Genomic DNA, 20,299 nt, shown 5'->3' on the forward strand with positions numbered 1-20,299 from the left:
TTTTTCAGAAAAAACTAGAGTTCCACGATCTCATACCTTCGCCAAATGATGTTAGCCTTTATGAATAAGAAATATATTAATCACCCTGATTATGCATATAGGATCCTCAATTGCATGAATTATATCAGTCTGTTGATCATATTCTACACCAAAAGACAGTCTTATCTTAACAAAGAATGCCATTTCCTCATAAATTATGCAAATGTGGTCCTTATTTGAATAAGTTATGTTTAATTATGTTCACCTTCACTTAACTTTCAAACACCCCAAGTATGAAATTCCAGGCAGTTACCACTATGCAATTATAACATTTTCTCATTAATTATGCAAATTAAGTCTTCATTTGCATAATCGATATTTGCCTGTGTTTCTCTCGTTCTTAATAACATATGTTACAATCCTGAACTTCCTATCATGGAATGCAGCTGATTTATAGAATTTCCTCATTAATTATGCAAATTACATCAATATTTGCATAATTGTTATATCATTATGTTATAACGTTAAGCATCACTTAAGCTACCTACATACCAAAAATCACGATGATCCATCAATCGATTCTTGAGTTATCCTCTTTTAAACATTTGTCCTTTAAACCCCCCTGCAGTTCCAGAGCAAGCCACTAGGGGGCTCAATCTCATGTCACTTCATCCCCAGCACAAGAGCTATCTACCACTTAAATTTGGTTACCCTAGCATGTATGGATCTTGAGATATCAAAACCGGAAGTTCTGCTGCAGTACCATGACAAGCCGCCAGGTGACCCAAAATCTAATCATTTTGAGGTCTCATCAAGACCTACCCACCTACCAAATATCAAGTCAGTCCATGTAAGCCTTCTCAAGTTATCGTGTTGACAGACACACACACACACACACACATACACGAACGCCTCTGAAAACATAACCTTCTTGGCGAAGGTAAATATGAAGCGACAGGGCGAAAAATATAAATAAAAACAGGTCTAGGCATCCTATTATAGCCCAAAATGCTTAGATAAGAGCCATGAAGTCAACACAAAAGGCTGGGTTGAAATTTCAACAATGAATTTTGAGCTTTTAATCAAACCACTGCATTGATAGATGGAAAAAGTGTAGGAAGAAAAGGACTTTCCTCAACAGTTGGGGGCAAAATATGAGCATTTTTTGACTTAATTCCAAACCAGAATCTTTGTTTTTTTTTAAATGAAGAGGGGAATCCGAGAACCAACAAATTAAATTGGTGTGGCCTTATGTTCGTGATAGCAAAAGTTTGCGGTCTGCGGTGGCGGCAAGTGCAGCAAAAAGAAAGTTGGCAAATTATCTGTTCGCGGTAATGACAAGTTTGCGGTACAAGTATCGCGAAAAATCATGATTTACAGGAGCCGAGAACTAGTTTTGACTCACTGTCATCGGCTCTCGAAGGAGGAGTCGTTTAAATGGATTTATTATCTTTGAGGCTAAAGTATTGATCTGACTTAGTAAGAAAAGTTGGAGACTATCCAGGACAGATGGAGTTGTATGAGTGGGGTCGTGTGGCATAATGGCAATGTGTTTTATTTGTTTCGTCTTTATTTTGATTTTGTGTATAATGTTTTCTACCACACGCTTGAAAATGAAGTGGTTGTCATATATAGGCAGAGATTGGGCCATGTGTGGTCTCAAAGTAGGTTGTGGTTGCAAGTCCCTTAATGCTTATATTGTATAGGAAGACAATATTAAGTGCAAGAAAAAGTGGTCACTATGGACAGATGGCCTGCTTATACTACGTTATAGAGTTGGTCACGTAGTGAAGATTGACTGTACATTTTTTTAAATTTTATTTTGAACAAGATTGGTCCCTCCAGCTGATGTTTTGCACTCTTAGCCCCGGTCACGTACATTATAATATTATGCACCTACATACACAATGTTTAAGTTGTTTCTACAAAAATCGTCCCATGATATTGAAGTTTAAGGCAGTTTTTTCCTCTCCATACAGTGTTCACCAGAATACATACGTGACAATGCTGTTTAATGATGAGATCCACACATATGAACAGGTATGTGTTCAGTTCTTAATTCACAAACACTAGTCTTGTTAAACAGGAGCTAACATTTTTATGACTGTCATCTTCATCAGGGCAGTTATGACTGGTTCACTGTGCACTGAAGCCAAAATTCAACACTAGGGATACATGTTTAAAGTTAAGACTTTTGGTCCAACACAAAAAATTCTCTCACCTAGAGCTTTCGACCAGTCACTCTGGTCTTCCTCAGTAGACTGACCCAGTGAAGCTTGTTGACGTGGCTTCTTTGAAGTGTGACATCAACACTGGGTGAAAGGTATCTGGTAGACGATGTCGGCCCCCGTCGCGGTTCAATGTAGGGTGATTGGCCCTGATGTAAATGGAATCCTTCATCCCTCTCAAGAAATAGTCTTGTTCAGTGTCTAAAATCCTTACAGTGTCAAGTGAAACAAAGTGTACGGTGACTCTATGTGGGTGTGTTGAGACACCTCTGAACTACTGAGGAAGACCAGAGTGACTGGTAGAAAGCCCTAGGTGAGAGAATTTTTGCGTTTGCGACCGCTCACGGTCGCAAACGCAATGTTTTCGGATATATGAATGGGTCGATCTTTCATTCAATGGGTCCTTGGGTCCTTCGTTCAACGGACTATGCCATAGCCTTGCTCCTATTCCTACAGTCCTTTCCTGGTCTCATATGCTCGAATCGCTAAAACTGTGCTACAATAATATAAAAAGCTCACACAGCAATAAGTCTGACAAAGGGATACATTTTATAATACGATTTCACGTTAAAATGTTGCTGACGCGAGTCATAAACTGGCAAAAAAACACGCACTGTTCGTCTGGCCATATATTATGTTAATGATTGCAGTACCGCCTATGCTCGCCAGGGGACATAATGTACTAGTATGTGTGAGCGCAAGGAACCGCCTTGGTGTGCGTAATCGCGGATATATCCGGGATCGCTGACTCGCAGTACATGCCCTGTGTGCGGGTCCCGGATAAACTGTACATGTACAGTATTCAGAATGGCGGTATTTCCCGGGCAAAAACATAGCGGCGCTGCAGCGCGACCGGTCAACCAAACCCGGAAGTCAGTCAAAGACGGTGAAAAAGGTCAGGGGTCAAATAGCATTACATCATCACAATTTCTTGCAGCTGTCGTGTGCCAAGCTTTCTATTTGTTTTTAGGGTCTTTTCGGCGATAAAGTTCTGATTTTACTCGCGAAATGTTCGGATTTACGCTGAAATACGTGCTTGGGGACCTTGATAGTATTAATTTTAGGGCAATTTATCCTTCTCTCGGCGAGGATTCTCCAGAAAGACCAGAAAGTACCGACATTGTGGGGAGCACACGGAACAAAATTATCGCCCTGATGGGAATTTTTACTTACTACGTAGGAGTTTGAGAACTTGGTATCCGCCGCGGAGTCGACAGTGGTCCGCGATTTTGCAAACGAGGTAGACGTAGGAGGCGAGAAGTATGATGCACCTTATTTTAGAGCTCCATAAATTAGAATACCGTCCTTGTAACATATTAGCGTTTCAGCTAAATAGTCAGTTCAGCACCCAGGGCAGTCTGTAGTCATAAAATTCACCAGTAGTAATACGGTCTCCATTCCTTTTATTCAATGAAAGTATTTTATGTTGTCAGAATTTGCCAGGAACTGTATATTCCAAGTGGAAGTGATTTTGTGTGTACTTGAGTGAATTGTATTGAAACCATTGTGGAAAATGTGTATTTTATTAATTTAAAAATAAAATCTAAACTAAACTACCTACATGCATGCCAATACTAACACACAAAATGTATATGTGTATGTAGGGGAGCTAGATTTCAATCAAAGGTCATATCATCACTTCAAAGAAAAAGCACATTTGCTGCATACGATTTTGTTGTGCAAAAACACCACACCAGCAAACGCCTGCTTTTCAAAAGCACTTGTTTGTGTTGGACCAAAAGTCTTAACTTTAAACATGTAACTACCAACACAGATGAACTTTCAGAAAGGATAGTACTAGGGATACATGTACATACTTACAGTGTCATATTCTTTGCAGAGCAAACAGTAGTCTTCACTGATTGGTCAATTATTTTTAGGGGAACCAATCAGCATCCACATGATTTAACCTGTAGAGTGGTACCTGACTATGATTTAGAGCCTGAAACGTGTTATACAGGCAAATTTTAACAAAGTCGCTATTTCTTTTGGAAATGGTCGGAAATAATTTTCTTGCATTCCTAACGTCTCTCTGAGGTGTTAGAAGTGCAAGAAAAATATTCCTGACCTTTTAAAAAAAAAATTGGCACATTGTACCTTATAAATGTATTTTAGGTATGACATTAGTGATTGTGTTCAACTTACCAGAAGTTGTTTTACCCCCACAGGTCATCAGCGCCTTGACAAAAGCCATCAGCTGTCAGCAGAAGGAAGCAGTGGAGTTTGCTACTGTGGTGGACCGAGAGGTAGGAAGTAACATGAAAACCAGAAATTAAAGTTACTGTAACATTTGCAAAGCAAATGCATAATGTTTACCTTCGCACATGGGCTGCTCTGTTAATTCTTACTCAAACTCATTCACAACATGGTGATAGGAGTCTAAATCCCTCCCAACTATAAAATTGCAACATAATGTAACCCAACACCAGTTACCATGGTGAGAGACATGACAGAAACAGAACCATTCGCATAAGGAGACATCTTGCCCGAATAAAAGACAATAATAAAAGTCTTTATAAAAGGTAATATATAAAAGACAAAAATTTGTTATTTTTCCACAGGGGAGAAGCTCTGTCAGATATGGCAACCGGAAAAGCTGTGACCAGGCCCGCTCTGTCATTCAGGTAGGGATAATGCCGGATTCAAAAAGCATCTTTCTTTAAAACTGACTGTATGCCATTGAGATTATTACCTTCGCCAAGAAGGTTATGTTTTCAGTAGCGTTTGTCTGTTTGTTTGTTTGTGAACAGCATAACTCAAGAAGCTTAATATGGATTGTCATGTAACTTGGTATGTGGGTAGGTCTTGATGAGACCTAGAAATGATTAGATTTTGGGCCCCCTGGCGGCTTTTGTTGGTACTGCAGCTGAACTTCCGGTTTTGATATCTCGCGATCTAGACATGCTAGGGTCACGAATTTTGGTTGGTAGATAGCTCTTGGGGTAGGGAAGATGTGACCTGAGTTAAGACCCCCTAGCAGCTTGTTCTGGAACTGCAGGAGCGTTTCTTGAAAAATCTCCGAAGGTTGATAACTCAAGAACCGGTTGACGGATTGTCATGATTTTTGGTATGTAGGCAGCTGAAGTGATGCTTGACATAATCAGATGACAATTATGCAAATCATGAGCTAATTTGCATAATTAATGAGGAAATTCTATAAATCTGCTTCGTTCGATAATACGACTATGAAACACTTGTGACATGTAATTGAGAACTAGAAAAACATCTGAGGACATAGATTATGCAAATGAAGACCTAATTTGCATAATTAATGGCAAATTGTTATAATTTCATAATTGTAATTGCTGGGAATTTCTTACTTGCCGCATTTGGAAGTTAAGTGAAGGTGAACATCAAAGAAGATAATTTATTTACATTATGACCTCATTTGCATAATTTATGAGGAAGTGCTAGAATAGCCTATTTTGTTAAGATAAGGCTGCCATTGGGTGGAGAATATGATCAACTGATGTAATCCATGCAAATGACGCTCTTATTTGCGAAATCAATTATTAAAATTGTATAATTCGTCAACCGCAAGGGTTAACATCATTAGGCGAAGGTATGAGATCGTGGAACTCTTGTTAGAAAAGAATTATGTATATTTTGCTTTTCGTCTCTTCTTTACTCCACAACAATTTTACCAGTTGGGTCTCGGATTCGCCCCACTTAATTTTTTCTGACTTGCCCCCCCCCACACACACACCAAAAAAAACAAATTCAAGTTCTGAATCAACTCCAAAATGCTTGATTTTTGCCACAACAGAAAGTCCCTGTCTTCCTACATGTAGTTATGACAGTTTTTCCATCTATCATTGTAGAGGTTTGATTAAAAGTTTCAGAATGCTTTAGAAGTCTTTGTTGGTTGGTGGTTGAAGGAAGGTTCTAAATGTGTGACAGGTGCTTTGTACCATATAATGAAATTATCATGCATATTACTGGTGCAATGGCCAAGTGGGTTGAGTGCTCGCCTTGCATTTCGTAGGTCATGAGTTTGATCCCCGGCCGAGTCATACCAAAGACTTTATAAAAGTGGTACATGTTCATGCTGCTCTCTCTACTTAGCACTCATCATTTTAGAAAGAATATGGGAGTCAAACACAAACCACTACCAGTGGACTAACCCCCTGCTATACATGTAGTGACTACACAACTGTGTGGCCTAAGGGCTACNGAAACGTGTTATACAGGCAAATTTTAACAAAGTCGCTATTTCTTTTGGAAATGGTCGGAAATAATTTTCTTGCATTCCTAACGTCTCTCTGAGGTGTTAGAAGTGCAAAGAAAATATTCCTGTGACCTTTTAAAAAAAAAATTGGCACATTGTACCTTATAACTGTATTTTAGGTATGACATTAGTGATTGTGTTCAACTTACTAGAAGTTGTTTTACCCCCACAGGTCATCAGCGCCTTGACAAAAGCCATCAGCTGTCAGCAGAAGGAAGCAGTGGAGTTTGCTACTGTGGTGGACCGAGAGGTAGGAAGCAACATGAAAACCAGAAATTAAAGTTACTGTAACATTTGCAAAGCAAATGCATAATGTTTACCTTTGCACATGGGCTGCTCTGTTAATTCTTACTCAAACACATTCACAACATGGTGATAGGAGACTAAATCCCTCCCAACTATAAAATTGCAACATAATGTAACCCAACACCAGTTACCATGGTGAGAGACATGACAGAAACAGAAACATTCGCATAAGGAGACATCTTGCCCGAATAAAAGACAATAATAAAAGTTTTTATAAAAGGTAATATATAAAAGACAAATAAAAATTTGTTATTTTTCCACAGGGGAGAAGTTCTGTCAGATATGGAAACCGGAAAAGCTGTGACCAGGCCCGCTCTGTCATTCAGGTAGGGATAATGGATTCAAAAAGCATCTTACTTTAAAAACTGACTGTATGGCATTGAGATTATTAGAAAAGAAATTTCTATATTGCTTTTCGTCTCTTCTTTACTCCACAACAATTTTACCAGTTGGGTCTCGGATTCGCCCCACTTAATTTTTTCTGACTTGCCCCCCCCCACACACACACCAAAAAAACAAATTCAAGTTCTGAATCAACTCCAAAATGCTTGATTTTTGCCACAACAGAAAGTCCCTGTCTTCCTACATGTAGTTATGACAGTTTTTCCATCTATCATTGTAGAGGTTTGATTAAAAGTTTCAGAATGCTTCAGAAGTCTTTGTTGGTTGGTGGTTGAAGGAAGGTTCTAAATGTGTGACAGGTGCTTTGTACCATATAATAAAATTATCATGCATATTACTGGTGCAATGGCCAAGTGGGTTGAGTGCTCGCCTTGCATTTCGTAGGTCATGAGTTTGATCCCCGGCCGAGTCATACCAAAGACTTTATAAAAGTGGTACATGTTCATGCTGCTCTCTCTACTTAGCACTCATCATTTTAGAAAGAATATGGGAGTCAAACACACACCACTACCAGTGGACTAACCCCCTGCTATACATGTAGTGACTACACAACTGTGTGGCCTAAGGGCTACATTAACAGAGATGGGCACTGCCATATGCGACCATACCAATATGGTTGCGGGGAGGACTTTTAAAAAACTTTTACCATGTGGTTTGCCACCATGATCGGTAACATGCCAGGATTCGAACCCATGACTTCTTGGTTCTGAGATGAACACCGTTACACCACATGACACCACAGTAAAACCTCTGACTACAATGTACATTGATAGATGGAAAAACTGTAATAACTAGGAAGACAAGGTATGTCGTTTCAACCTTGCCGTGGCAAGCATGTTGGCAGAATTTACTGTGGTGTCATGTGGTGTAACGGTGTTTGTCTCAGAACCAAGAGGTCACGGGTTCGAATCCTGCCATGTTACCGATCTTGTGCACTCAAACAGGGCTTGAACTTCCTCTGTGTGGAAATTAATTTTACAGACCTTGCGGGGCAATCTCGCCTTGGTTCAGCCTGACCTTGTAATTACACCATGTACCATGTCAGTATCCCCACAATCAGCGTCGGATATTGGAAACATTGTGATTGCTCTGCTATCAAGTATTAGGGACTGTCAGTTATCATCGCATTCGATCGATGCTGGCTAATCCGAGCCGCTTCTTACGCTGCGAACCTAGACTGAAAAATATGGAGATGTAATCAGAAGTCCGCGGGGAACGTTCATCGCATGTATCTACTTAAGATCTAACTCTCCTCTACATGTACACACAGTGCAGATCAAGTTTATTCAAAACTGTTCAGCCTTTTAATTTCATGTTGACTTTGGAAGTAAACATCTGTGTCCTTCCTGTTATTTCAAACTTGCCATGGCAAGCACGTGGGCAGAATAGACCGTTCCAGATCGAACGCATCGAATCCTATTTCGAATCCACTGACTGTTCTATTTCGAACACCTCCGTCAAACTCAGCGCGGGAAATCTAAAAGCAGCAAACTGAGTTGATGTCTGCTGGATAAAAACTCCTTGTTTTACATGTGAAACTGAATTTGTGACATTGCATGCACTTTCAAGTTGATTAAGGATCCCATGTACGTACATGTACAAGCTGCGTAAGACCGGACTGTAAGGTTTAAACCACTTCTAACACCAGAAAGGTCCCCTACTCTTTTTGATAAGTGCGGTGAGTTCTTTAACATGTGTGGGGTGTGGCTCTCCTCAAACACGGGACCTCCATTTAACGTCCTATCCGAGGGACGTCCCTAACCGAAGTTAGGTACTCATTTCCACCAGTGAGTGAAGTGAGGAAAATTGTGTACGTGCCTTTCCCAAGGGCACAAGATCGGTGACATGGGCAGGATTCAAACCCGCAACCTCTTGGGTGTGAGCCAACTGCGCTACCGACTGCACCACACGACCCCACTGTTTTTAATGAAAGTTTATTGCAAATACTTGCCCGAGGGCTAATTGCAGTTACAAACAACATACTTTTTTTTTTAGAAAGAAAATACAGTGGTATGTGAGACTATATCTACTTCTAACATTATACTATATTCTACAACATGACATGACACTAGTTTTACTGGGTTTGACTTCTTCTTTTTAGGCAATGCAAGACGAATTTACACCAAATGTATGTGGGTTCTTTGATTTTAGAAGTAAAATTATTTTTTTGGTGGTAGGGAATGGTGGGGAAGTAAGGCAGCATTTTGGACACGGTGGTAAATAATTGATTTCTGATGTCGTCATTAGCGTTTCATCTTTAAAATTTTTTCTCCTTTTGCCTCATATTTTTCTCTGAAAAAATCTGAGAAACAGCAAATTGAATTAGTGTGGCCTAAGGCCACACCAATTTAATTTCTTGGTTAACGGATTCGCCCGCTTCATTTTTTTCTGATTTGCAAATAAAAATAAATATTCAGAATCAACTGCAAAATGCTCATATTTTGCCCTGAACAGTTGAAAACAGTCCTTTTCATCATTGTTGTTGCAGTTATTCCATCTTTCAATGCAATGGTATCATTGGTATCATTAAAAGTTCAAAATTCATTGTTTAAATGTTGAACCAGCCTGGTGTGCTGACTTCATGGCTCCTATTGTACCATTTTGGGCCATAATAGGATGCCTAGGCCTGTTTTTATTTTTATTTTATTTTCGCCCGCCCGCTCCATTATTTTTCTCGAAAAATCTGTTAACCAAGAAATTAAATTGGTGTGGCCGAATCGTGACTTCATAACCGTTGAACTTGTTTCCCTCTCCAGAGAAGCACGTCACTGCGTTCCAAGCCCCTAAAGGTGGAGGTCATGCACACGTCGGTGTGCGCTCACCAGGCATTCGCACAGAAGGTGCTCAACTGGCTGGGACAGGTTGTCAACCATTCAGGTAAGCAGGCGTGGAAGTTTTTTGATTGACTCTCTATTGTCCCAGCACTGTCCCAAAAATTAATTTCAACTGTCCCGAAGTGAGGATAAACTGTCCCAACCTGTTTTTTTTTGGAACATGTGTATACCAGTTGCTTGCGCTGGTTGTCCTTAGTACGGTAATTAAAAGAGGTAATCCTTAAGGTTTTGATGACTTTCTGTGCAATATTTCAGGCTTTTTATTTGGTGGTAGTATTCCTATGATCCAAACCTAACTTATGATGCCTGCCTTTATTTGACCTCCTTGTTATTTGGCACTTTGATAACCACACTGCCAAAGCACCCTATGTTGCTTACAGCCCAGCGTTTGAATGGTAATTAAAATCGGAGGCCTCTTTCTATCCCTTTTGACCTGCTTTTGATGATTTTATGGGCAGTATGTTTTATTTTTTATTATACATTTTCACAAAACTCCTTTGTACCAAGCCTAACTAATACAATCATGGTATTACATGCATGTTAGCTTTATTTTCTCATCATGTCCCACTTTGAAAATTCATAACTTAACATTCTTAACATTTTAATACAGCGTTCTGGCTAGTTCTTGCCTGCCCTCCTAAATTTACCATATTTTTAGCATTGCCAGGATCCCCCATGCAGACCCTCAGTCATGTATCAGTCTCTAATATCCTGCAGGCACTATTTGAAGTCTTATACCCGGTTAACACGCAGTTTTTCGCGACGACAATTGAGGTTGCAGGTTTGATGATATTCATGGACAGAGGATGTATCTGTGTCAGTATAACCGCCCTTCGGCATAACACACCAGCTTCTGTATCTGTATAGCCGGTATAACCGCCCTTCGGCGTAACACACCAGCTTCTGTATCTGTATAGCCGGTATAACTGCCTTTTGGCGTAACACACCAGCTTCTCTATCTGTATAGCCGGTATAACTGCCCTTCGGCGTAACACACCAGCTTCTGTATCTGTATAGCCGGTATGACCGCCTTTCGGCGTAACAGACCAGCTTCTGTATCTGTATAGCCGGTATGACCGCCTTTTGGCGTAACAAACCATCTTCTCTATCTGTATAGCAGATATAACCGCCTTTCGGCATAACACACCAGCTTCTGTATCTGTATAGCCGGTATAACTGCCCTTTGGCGTAACACACCAGCTTCTGTATCTGTATAGCCGGTATGACCGCCTTTCGGCATAACAGACCAGCTTCTGTATCTGTATAGCCGGTATGACCGCCTTTCGGCGTAACAAACTATCTTCTCTATCTGTATAGCAGGTATAACCGCCTTTCGGCATAACACACCAGCTTCTGTATCTGTATAGCTGGTATAACTGCCCTTTGGCGTAACACACCAGCTTCTGTATCTGTATAGCCGGTATAACCGCCCTTTGGCGTAACACACCAGCTTCTGTATCTGTATAGCCGGTATAACCGCCCTTCTGCGTAACACACCAGCTTCTATATCTGTATAGCTGGTATAACCGCCCTTCGGCGTAACGCACCAGCTTCTGTATCTGTATAGCCGGTATAACCTTCCACTCTGCGATAGTTCTAGGAAAGAATGAATTCTTCAACACCTCAATCCTTGGTTGATAACTCTGGTACTTGAAGGCATGGCTATTTCTTGTTCTCTTCTGGGCTGGTATTAGCTACTTAGTAGTTGGGACATCCACCAGTGTGAGTGTCAATGTGTAAGATGGGTACCTGACTTCAGTTGGGGAGGTACATGTACAAAGGCATTGGAAGGAGAGGGATGGGCTCTGCCCTCCAATACCGTAGACACATTGGATCAACAACACACTGCTTCTACAGCCTTTACATTTTCATGGCTTCACCACTATTCTCCTTGCTGATTGGCTGTTCGGATTTGATTGGGTTAACTCAATTAACACCTGTGCAAAGCCATGCCATATTGACAGTATGAACTGCATTCAAGTGTTTTTGTGGGTACATGTATGTCAAGCTTTCCTGTTCCAGCATTGGAATGCGGGGCTTAAACGCTTCGTTTTATCCTGAAAATCAACAGTGTGCATTATGCAATTAAAAATCGTAACCAATAATGTAGGGGATAGCTATCCAACAGTTGTCACTTGAAACTATAGTTATATCAATGTAAAGAATTGTTTTCCCTTGTGTTCCTTCTGTCCCTGCCATGTCGTTACTAGATGTGGTGAAGCCATCCGCTACATTTGCTCCAAAGCAAATGTCGGCCTTTCTATAGTTTACTGTAATTTGTGTACTCAACTACAGCACAACCAGAAGTGATAGGAAGTCTATGGATGTCTATGGATGAATGAGCAGTCAGCGACCGTTGTAAGGGGCTCTTATTATGGGTTCACCACACCACGAAGTGGTGTGGTGAAACCATATTGCTTTTTCTGATGTTTCTTCTCCTTCTCCTCCTCCTTCTCCTCCTCCTGCCATATCTTTAAATGGATTCAGCTTCTTCATTTTAGGGCCTAAGGTCCTGAAATTTGGTATGGAGGTACAGTGGGCAAATACCCCTAGGCGTTTTTTAAATTATTGTGATACAGGCTTTTAGAATGGTTTTATTTGAGTTTTTTGGCTGTGTAATAGCTAATGTATTACTGTGTAAGTGTGCAGTGTTTACCACATTTGGACATGAGTCATCACAATGGCATGCAAGGCATCAACCAATAGGCATGCAGCTTTCCTCTATTCTCCTTGCTGATTGGCTGTTGGGATTTAACTGGCTTAACTTCATTTACACCTGCACAGAGCCATGCCATACTGACAGTATGTCTGTATTCAAGTGTTTTGGTAGGTATTTTAAGCTTTCCTGCTCCAGCATTGGAATGCGGGCTATGAACGCTTCTTTTTATCTTGAAAATCAACAGTTTGCATTATGCAATCCTAACCAATAATGTAGGGAATAGCTATCCAACTGTTGTAGTCTTAGTTGTATGTTACTTCATACTATAGTTATATCAATGTAAAGCATTGTTTTCCCTTGTGTTTCTCATTCTTTCCCTGCCATGTGGTAAAATGTGGTGAACCCATCGCTATATTTGCTCCAAAGCAAATATTGGCCTTTCTAGTTTATTATACTTTTTCTGGTGGTAGTAACTTTCACAAAACTCCTTTGTACCAAGCCTAACTAATAGTAATACAATCATGGTATTACATGCATGTACCTTTAACTTAGCTTTATTTTCTCATTATGTATCACTTTGAAATTCATAACTTTGAACATCTAACTCTAGACATAATGTTTAAAGCTATAGTAATGACAATGCCCCTACTGTACTTGGTGACAGCGAGTTCCACTCTGCGATTATCATAGTTCTAGGAAAGAATGAATTCTTCAACACCTCAATCCTTGGTTGATAACTCTGGTACTTGAAGGCATGGCTATTTCTTGTTCTCTTCTTGGCTGGTATTAGCTACTTAGTAGTTGGGACATCCACCAGTGTCAATGTGTAAGATGGGTACCTGACTTCAGTTGGGGAGGTACATGTACAAAGGCAGTGGAAGGAGAGGGATGGGCTCTGCCCTCCAATACCGTAGACACATTGGATCAACAACCCACTGCTTCTACAGCCTTTACATTTTTATGGCTTCACCACTATTCTCCTTGCTGATTGGCTGTTCGGATTTGATTGGGTTAACTCAATTAACACCTGTGCAAAGCCTTGCCATATTGACAGTATGAACTGCATTCAAGTGTTTTTGTGGGTACATGTATGTCAAGCTTTCCTGTTCTGAACAGCATTGGAATGCGGGGCTTAAACGCTTCGTTTTATCCTGAAAATCAACAGTGTGCATTATGCAATTAAAAATCATAACCAATAATGTAGGGGATAGCTATCCAACAGTTGTCACTTGAAACTATAGTTAAATCAATGTAAAGAATTGTTTTCCCTTGTGTTCCTTCTGTCCCTGCTATGTCGTTAGATGTGGTGAAGCCATCCGCTACATTTGCTCCAAAGCAAATGTCGGCCTTTCTATAGTTTACTGTAATTTGTGTACTCAACTACAGCACAACCAGAAGTGATAGGAAGTCTATGGATGTCTATGGATGAATGAGCAGTCAGCGACCGTTGTAAGGGGCTCTTATTGCGCTTTGTTTCCCCAAACCTCTCGGGTAGTCCCCAACCTTGGTCCGGACGTGCCAAACCCTGATGAAATCTGACAAATGAGGAAGGATGGCCCCTCTCGTTTTTTGCCAACCGGTCTCACTGAGACGCATTTAGGCCACACCAAGTAAATTTTATGGATGACATCCTTTGGAGACCCTAAATCTAATGCGAGAGGGCGAAAAAAAAACAAGTAGGGCCCTAAAAATCAAGATGCCTAGATTAGAAATGTACTAAGAGACGACAAATGTTAGGACACAAATTGAATGAGGTGACACAGTGTAACAAGCAAGAAGTCTTTTATTCATCATCAAAACAGCAATAAATCAGGTGGAACAGTGGACAGTGAAAACAGGATGGTAATAGACACTTTCTTCACGTTACGGGTTTCACGTCAAATTCTGACGATGTGCGGCGCTGTCGTGACTCTTTGGTCACAGTTACAGGAAGCGGAATTTCTTGGGTTTTTTTTTCTAGGAACATGTCAAAATCAATGCGCGCGAGGACGTCATCCATAAAATTTACTTGGTGTGGCCTTACAAATTACAGGCAGTGTGGCAGTCATTGATGGATAGAACTGACACCATTACAACTTTTAACAAGAGCTCATCAGCGCTCTTTTTAATTGTGGTTTTGAGAGAGCGAAGCACTGAAGAGGTAGACTCGACACCTCCAATCCAATTTCTCAAAGGCAATGTAATCATGGCCCTTCAGGGAGGTGACCTCTTCGCAGGCCTGTTTTTAATTGGATTTGCATCGGTTCTCCACAACTCGCCCGAAGCAGTAATTTCTGCACTAATCAAACTTTGAAAAGTTGTCCCGAATTCTGAAATTTGCTCGTCCCTGTAGTTTTAGAGAATACAAGGAGAGTTATATTGTACATACAACCTTGTGAGTTAAAGCTGCATTATGTAACATTAGGTCACGATAGCAGTAATTTCTGCACTAATCAAACTTTGAAAAGTTGTCCCGAATTCTGAAATTTGCTCGTCCCTGTAGTTTTAGAGAATATATTAGGAGAGTTATATTGTACATACAACCTTGTGAGTTAAAGCTGCATCATTCAACATTAGGATGATGCAAAAAAAATTTATTTTCTGGTCATTTCTTCACAAAGTAAGTTGAAACTTGTATCAATCCCACTTTGTTGCAAAGATGTGCCATTCAGGAAGTGGCTTTCGAAGGAGTGTGTTTAAAACCTGGAAAGACAGATGCCAGCCATGTTTGTTTAATTACATTCTGGTATATTGTGGTGGTACCACAAACTGCACCTCATGAGGGTTTATTCGTTCATTAAATGGCCTGTAGCCATTGTACTACCTGATACCAGCTCAGAAAGGAACAAGCCATAGTCATGCCTTCAAGTACCAGAGTTATCAACCAAGGATTGAGGTGTTCAAAAACTCATTTCCTAGAACTATCGTAGAGTGGAACTCACTGCCACCAAGTACAGTAAGGGTATTATCACTAGGTAGCTTTAAACAATGTTTAGAGTTAGATGTTTAAGGGTTAGGTGTAACAAGTCGTTTGGTGTAATATAGCCAGCTGCCGCCACACCACATGCCTGTGAAGCTGGTGTGTTACGTCAAAGGGCAGTTATACCGGCTATACAGATAGTACTGAAAATGGTGTGTTATGCCAAAGGGCAGTTATACTGGCTATGCAATGTACAGATACAGAAGCTGGTTTGTTCTGCCAAAGGGCGGTTATACTGGCTTAAAGAATGCTACAGAATCTCTCATTCTATCATGCTGACATACATGTACATGTGTGTGCCCTGTATTACAGGATGGTCTGAGACATATCCTGTACATGTGTGTGGCTTGTTTTTCAGATTGTCTGACATGTGTGTGCCCTGTGTTACAGATGGTCTGAGACATATCCTGTGTTCCACCGCCCTGCAGCAGCCTCCTACAGGAGACCCGTGTGTGGTGGAGAGACTCATGCTGGCAGACACTGCACTGTGGAAGAGTGAGTCTTCAAAAAATATGCAGAGTTCTAGTAGTGGCGTCGGGTGGCGTAGTGGTAGAGCATTAAGCCTCGGTCACAACCCGCTGTGCATGCTTTTTGTCCGTACGTTTTATTGGGAGGCCACGTCTGCTATGTTTTTCTGAAAACGTGGGGAAGGAGTGGCGTCAACGCATGTCACTCGCACGTCACTCGCAGGGTTGGGCAAGGTGTAAGAGTGTGGTCTGCACGCTACGTCTGGCCGTACTTGCACGCACAATGCACACGAGTGGTGAATCCGCAGACCGCACGCAGAAAAATGTTTACAACTGCACTTAAAGTTCTACGGCGTGTCTGCGTGCTCCCAAATCCGTAGGATTCCATACGGAGGTGGTACTCAACACGCACGGATGCCCTACGTTTGCCCACATTTTGCAGGTAGACAGCACGCAGATGCACGTATGNCTGGCTTAACTTCATTTACACCTGCACAGAGCCATGCCATACTGACAGTATGTCTGTATTCAAGTGTTTTGGTAGGTATTTTAAGCTTTCCTGCTCCAGCATTGGAATGCGGGCTATGAACGCTTCTTTTTATCTTGAAAATCAACAGTTTGCATTATGCAATCCTAACCAATAATGTAGGGAATAGCTATCCAACTGTTGTAGTCTTAGTTGTATGTTACTTCATACTATAGTTATATCAATGTAAAGCATTGTTTTCCCTTGTGTTTCTCATTCTTTCCCTGCCATGTGGTAAAATGTGGTGAACCCATCGCTATATTTGCTCCAAAGCAAATATTGGCCTTTCTAGTTGCGCTTTGTTTCCCCAAACCTCCTGGGTAGTCCCCAACCTTGGTCCGGACGTGCCAAACCCTGATGAAATCTGACAAATGAGGAAGGATGGCCCCTCTCGTTTTTTGCCAACCGGTCTCACTGAGACGCATTTAGGCCACACCAAGTAAATTTTATGGATGACATCCTTTGGAGACCCTAAATCTAATGCGAGAGGGCGAAAAAAAACCAAGTATAGCCCTAAAAATCAAGATGCCTAGATTAGAAATGTACTAAGAGACGACAAATGTTAGGACACAAATTGAATGAGGTGACACAGTGTAACAAGCAAGAAGTCTTTTATTCATCATCAAAACAGCAATAAATCAGGTGGAACAGTGGACAGTGAAAACAGGATGGTAATAGACACTTTCTTCGCGTTACGGGGTTCACATCAATCTGAAGATTTGCGGCGCTGTCGTGACTCTTTGGTCACAGTTACAGGAAGCGGAATTTCTTGGTTTTTTTTTCTAGGAACATGTCAAAATCAATGCGCGTGAGGACGTCATCCATAAAATTTACTTGGTGTGGCCTTACAAATTACAGGCAGTGTGGCAGTCAGTGATGGATACAACTGACACCATTACAACTTTTAACAAGAGCTCATCAGCGCTCTTTTTAATTGTGGTTTTGAGAGAGCGAAGCACTGAAGAGGTAGACTCGACACCTCCAATCCAATTTCTCAAAGGCAATGTAATCATGGCCCTTCAGGGAGGTGACCTCTTCGCAGGCCTGTTTTTAATTGGATTTGCATCGGTTCTCCACAACTCGCCCGAAGCAGTAATTTCTGCACTAATCAAACTTTGAAAAGTAGTTGTCCCGAATTCTGAAATTTGCTCATCCCTGTAGTTTTAGAGAATATAAGGAGAGTTACATACAACCTTCTGAGTTAAAGCTGCATCATTCAACATTAGGATGATGCAAAAAAAAATTAATTTCTGGTCATTTCTTCACAAAGTAAGTTGAAACTTGTATGGTATCTCTCATTCTATCATGCTGACATACATGTGCATGTGTGTGTCCTGTGTTACAGATGGTCTGAGACATATCCTGTGTTCCACCGCCCTGCAGCAGCCTCCTACAGGAGACCCGTGTGTGGTGGAGAGACTCATGCTGGCAGACACTGCACTGTGGAAGAGTGAGTCTTCAAAAAATATGCAGAGTTCTAGTAGTGGCGTCGGGTGGCGTAGTGGTAGAGCATTAAGCCTCGGTCACAACCCGCTGTGCATGCTTTTTGTCCGTACGTTTTATTGGGAGGCCACGTCGGCTATGTTTTTCTGAAAACGTGGGGAAGGAGTGGCGTCAACGCATGTCACTCGCACGTCACTCGCAGGGTTGGGCAAGGTGTAAGAGTGTGGTCTGCACGCTACGTCTGGCCGTACTTGCACGCACAATGCACACGAGTGGTGAATCCGCAGACCGCCCGCAGAAAAATGTTATGGCGTGTCTGCGTGCTCCCAAATCCGTAGGATTCCATACGGAGGCGGTACTCACCACGCACGGATGCCCTACGTTTGCCCACATTTTGCAGGTAGACAGCACGCAGATGCACGTATGGCGGGTTCTAACTGAGGCTTTAGTGGTGGACTATGAAATCGATCCTGGGTTGTACCCGGTACATGTCTGGACATGCGCCCCGACGTTGTGCCCTTGGGAAAGGCACTTTACACGACTTTCCTCACTCCACCCAGGTGTGAATGGGTACCTAACTTCGGTTGGGGAAAGTCGTATTGACAATTGAGGTCACCTGGTGGCGCCGAATGGCAGCCGCACAGACCCTTGCGACAGTTCCACAAAAGTGTGTGGAGCAGATATGTTATATGTATCGTGTGTATTATGTTGTTGTAAACCCTGCATCAATTCAGCACTATAAAAGGCTGCGATTGCACTGGTAATGTTGGACCAATAAACCATTTTTAGTCAGCAGGAACTTTGTGGCATATGATGGAAATTTTTTGAAGCAAATCCATCAACCTTCATGGTCAAAATCAACAAAAGTCTTGGGCAAGAATATAAAAACTTCTAAAGGACTACAAATAACCACTCTCAACAGCATGACTTGCCTTTCAAAATGTGGGAAACTGCAGTTTTGAAGGCTTAAAAAACCTCAACAACCCCCCCAAAAAAGCGTCCGTTTTTCTGTCATGTGCTGGAAGTTTGCCACTCAAGATTAGTGCTGTGTACCGGTTGACTGGATCGGTTCCGGACTTGTAAAAATGTTTAGGTTCAAGTGAAAAAAAAAACAAAAAAAAAGACATGTCACATACCCCCTTTTGTTCCAAACCACCTAAAACCTCCCATAGATTGTGATGCAGAATGAAGAAAACATTGCCATCAGGCATTAATTTTTTTGTCAAGTGTTGGCCTCCATGTTGTATGGCTACAGTTTTGCCAATAGAACATTGCAAGGTTGCCAACATGAAGTTTTGTATATGCCATGGATTTAGAACTGAACCTAAACCTCTGGACCTGAATCTGGACCTGAACCTATAGTGTGGGTTTAGGTACACAGCACTACTCACAATGGACAAAATTTTGCCCAATTCGTCTTCTTTATTGCTACATGACAATGCTACACTTCGTTGTATCTAAGTTGTATCTGTTTCTCTCCCCAGCTGCTCGAGTCCAGTGTCACCAGATCATGATGGGCAGGTGAGAGGAGATGTGCTTCTTATTCAACCCCTGAACCAGTGTTCTAGCCACTGTCCATCTTGCCATGTTTTTATTTTGTGTAATTTTTTGTCCAGTTTGTTATCTTTGGACAGAAGCTGCGTGTAAAGATTTGGAAAGGGGATGTCATTAAACTTAGATAGCACATCGGAAGATCGTATTGCACCTACGCGATACCTGTAAATGTATTATGCATAGAATTTTGGCAGAACGTCTCATATAAGATCGTATTCGTACATATAAGGTTAGCGTTCTGTCGGTAGTTTCCAAATGTTGTGTTGGAAAAGATATTGTCTGCAACAGGCAAAATTCTGATGCAACGTAGGCCAAACATCTCACGAAAACCGTGAAAAATCAGGCTTTCACACAAGTGCAATACATTCTGCCGACGCGTTAGGCCACACCAATTTAATTTGTTGGTTTTCGGATTCGCCTCTTCATTTTTTTCTGATTTGCATTAAAAAAAAAGATTCTGGTTCTGAATCAACTCAAAAATGCTCATATTTTGCCCCCAACAGTTGTGGAAAGTCCTTTTCTTCCTAGCTGTTGCAGTGTTTCCATCTATCAATGCAGTGGTTTGGTTAAAAGTTCAAAATTCATTGTTTAAATATTAACACAACCTTTTGTGTTGACTTCATGGCTCCTATCATAGCATTTGGGGCTATAATAGGATGCCTAAACCTGTTTTTATTTTTATTTTTTTTCGCCCTGTCGCTTCATGTTTTTTCT

General features: G+C 41.3%; 1 protein-coding gene across 1 annotated transcript in view; it reads left to right on the forward strand.

Annotated features, from left to right (window-relative positions):
• Positions 1–20,299, forward strand: part of LOC109476975 (E3 ubiquitin-protein ligase UBR2-like) — a 99,005-nt gene that overhangs the window by 25,141 nt on the left and 53,565 nt on the right. The window contains exons 7-14 of the mRNA XM_019777992.1: positions 1,959–2,019; positions 4,376–4,453; positions 4,769–4,831; positions 6,608–6,685; positions 7,005–7,067; positions 9,900–10,020; positions 15,986–16,090; positions 19,516–19,552. Coding sequence (XP_019633551.1) covers positions 1,959–2,019; positions 4,376–4,453; positions 4,769–4,831; positions 6,608–6,685; positions 7,005–7,067; positions 9,900–10,020; positions 15,986–16,090; positions 19,516–19,552 — 606 coding nt within the window. The remainder of the gene's footprint in view (positions 1–1,958; positions 2,020–4,375; positions 4,454–4,768; positions 4,832–6,607; positions 6,686–7,004; positions 7,068–9,899; positions 10,021–15,985; positions 16,091–19,515; positions 19,553–20,299) is intronic.

The sequence above is a fragment of the Branchiostoma belcheri genome, unplaced genomic scaffold, assembly GCF_001625305.1.
Source record: "Branchiostoma belcheri isolate BF01 breed outbred unplaced genomic scaffold, Haploidv18h27 scaffold4, whole genome shotgun sequence".
NCBI classification, from domain to species: Eukaryota; Metazoa; Chordata; class Leptocardii; order Amphioxiformes; family Branchiostomatidae; genus Branchiostoma; species Branchiostoma belcheri.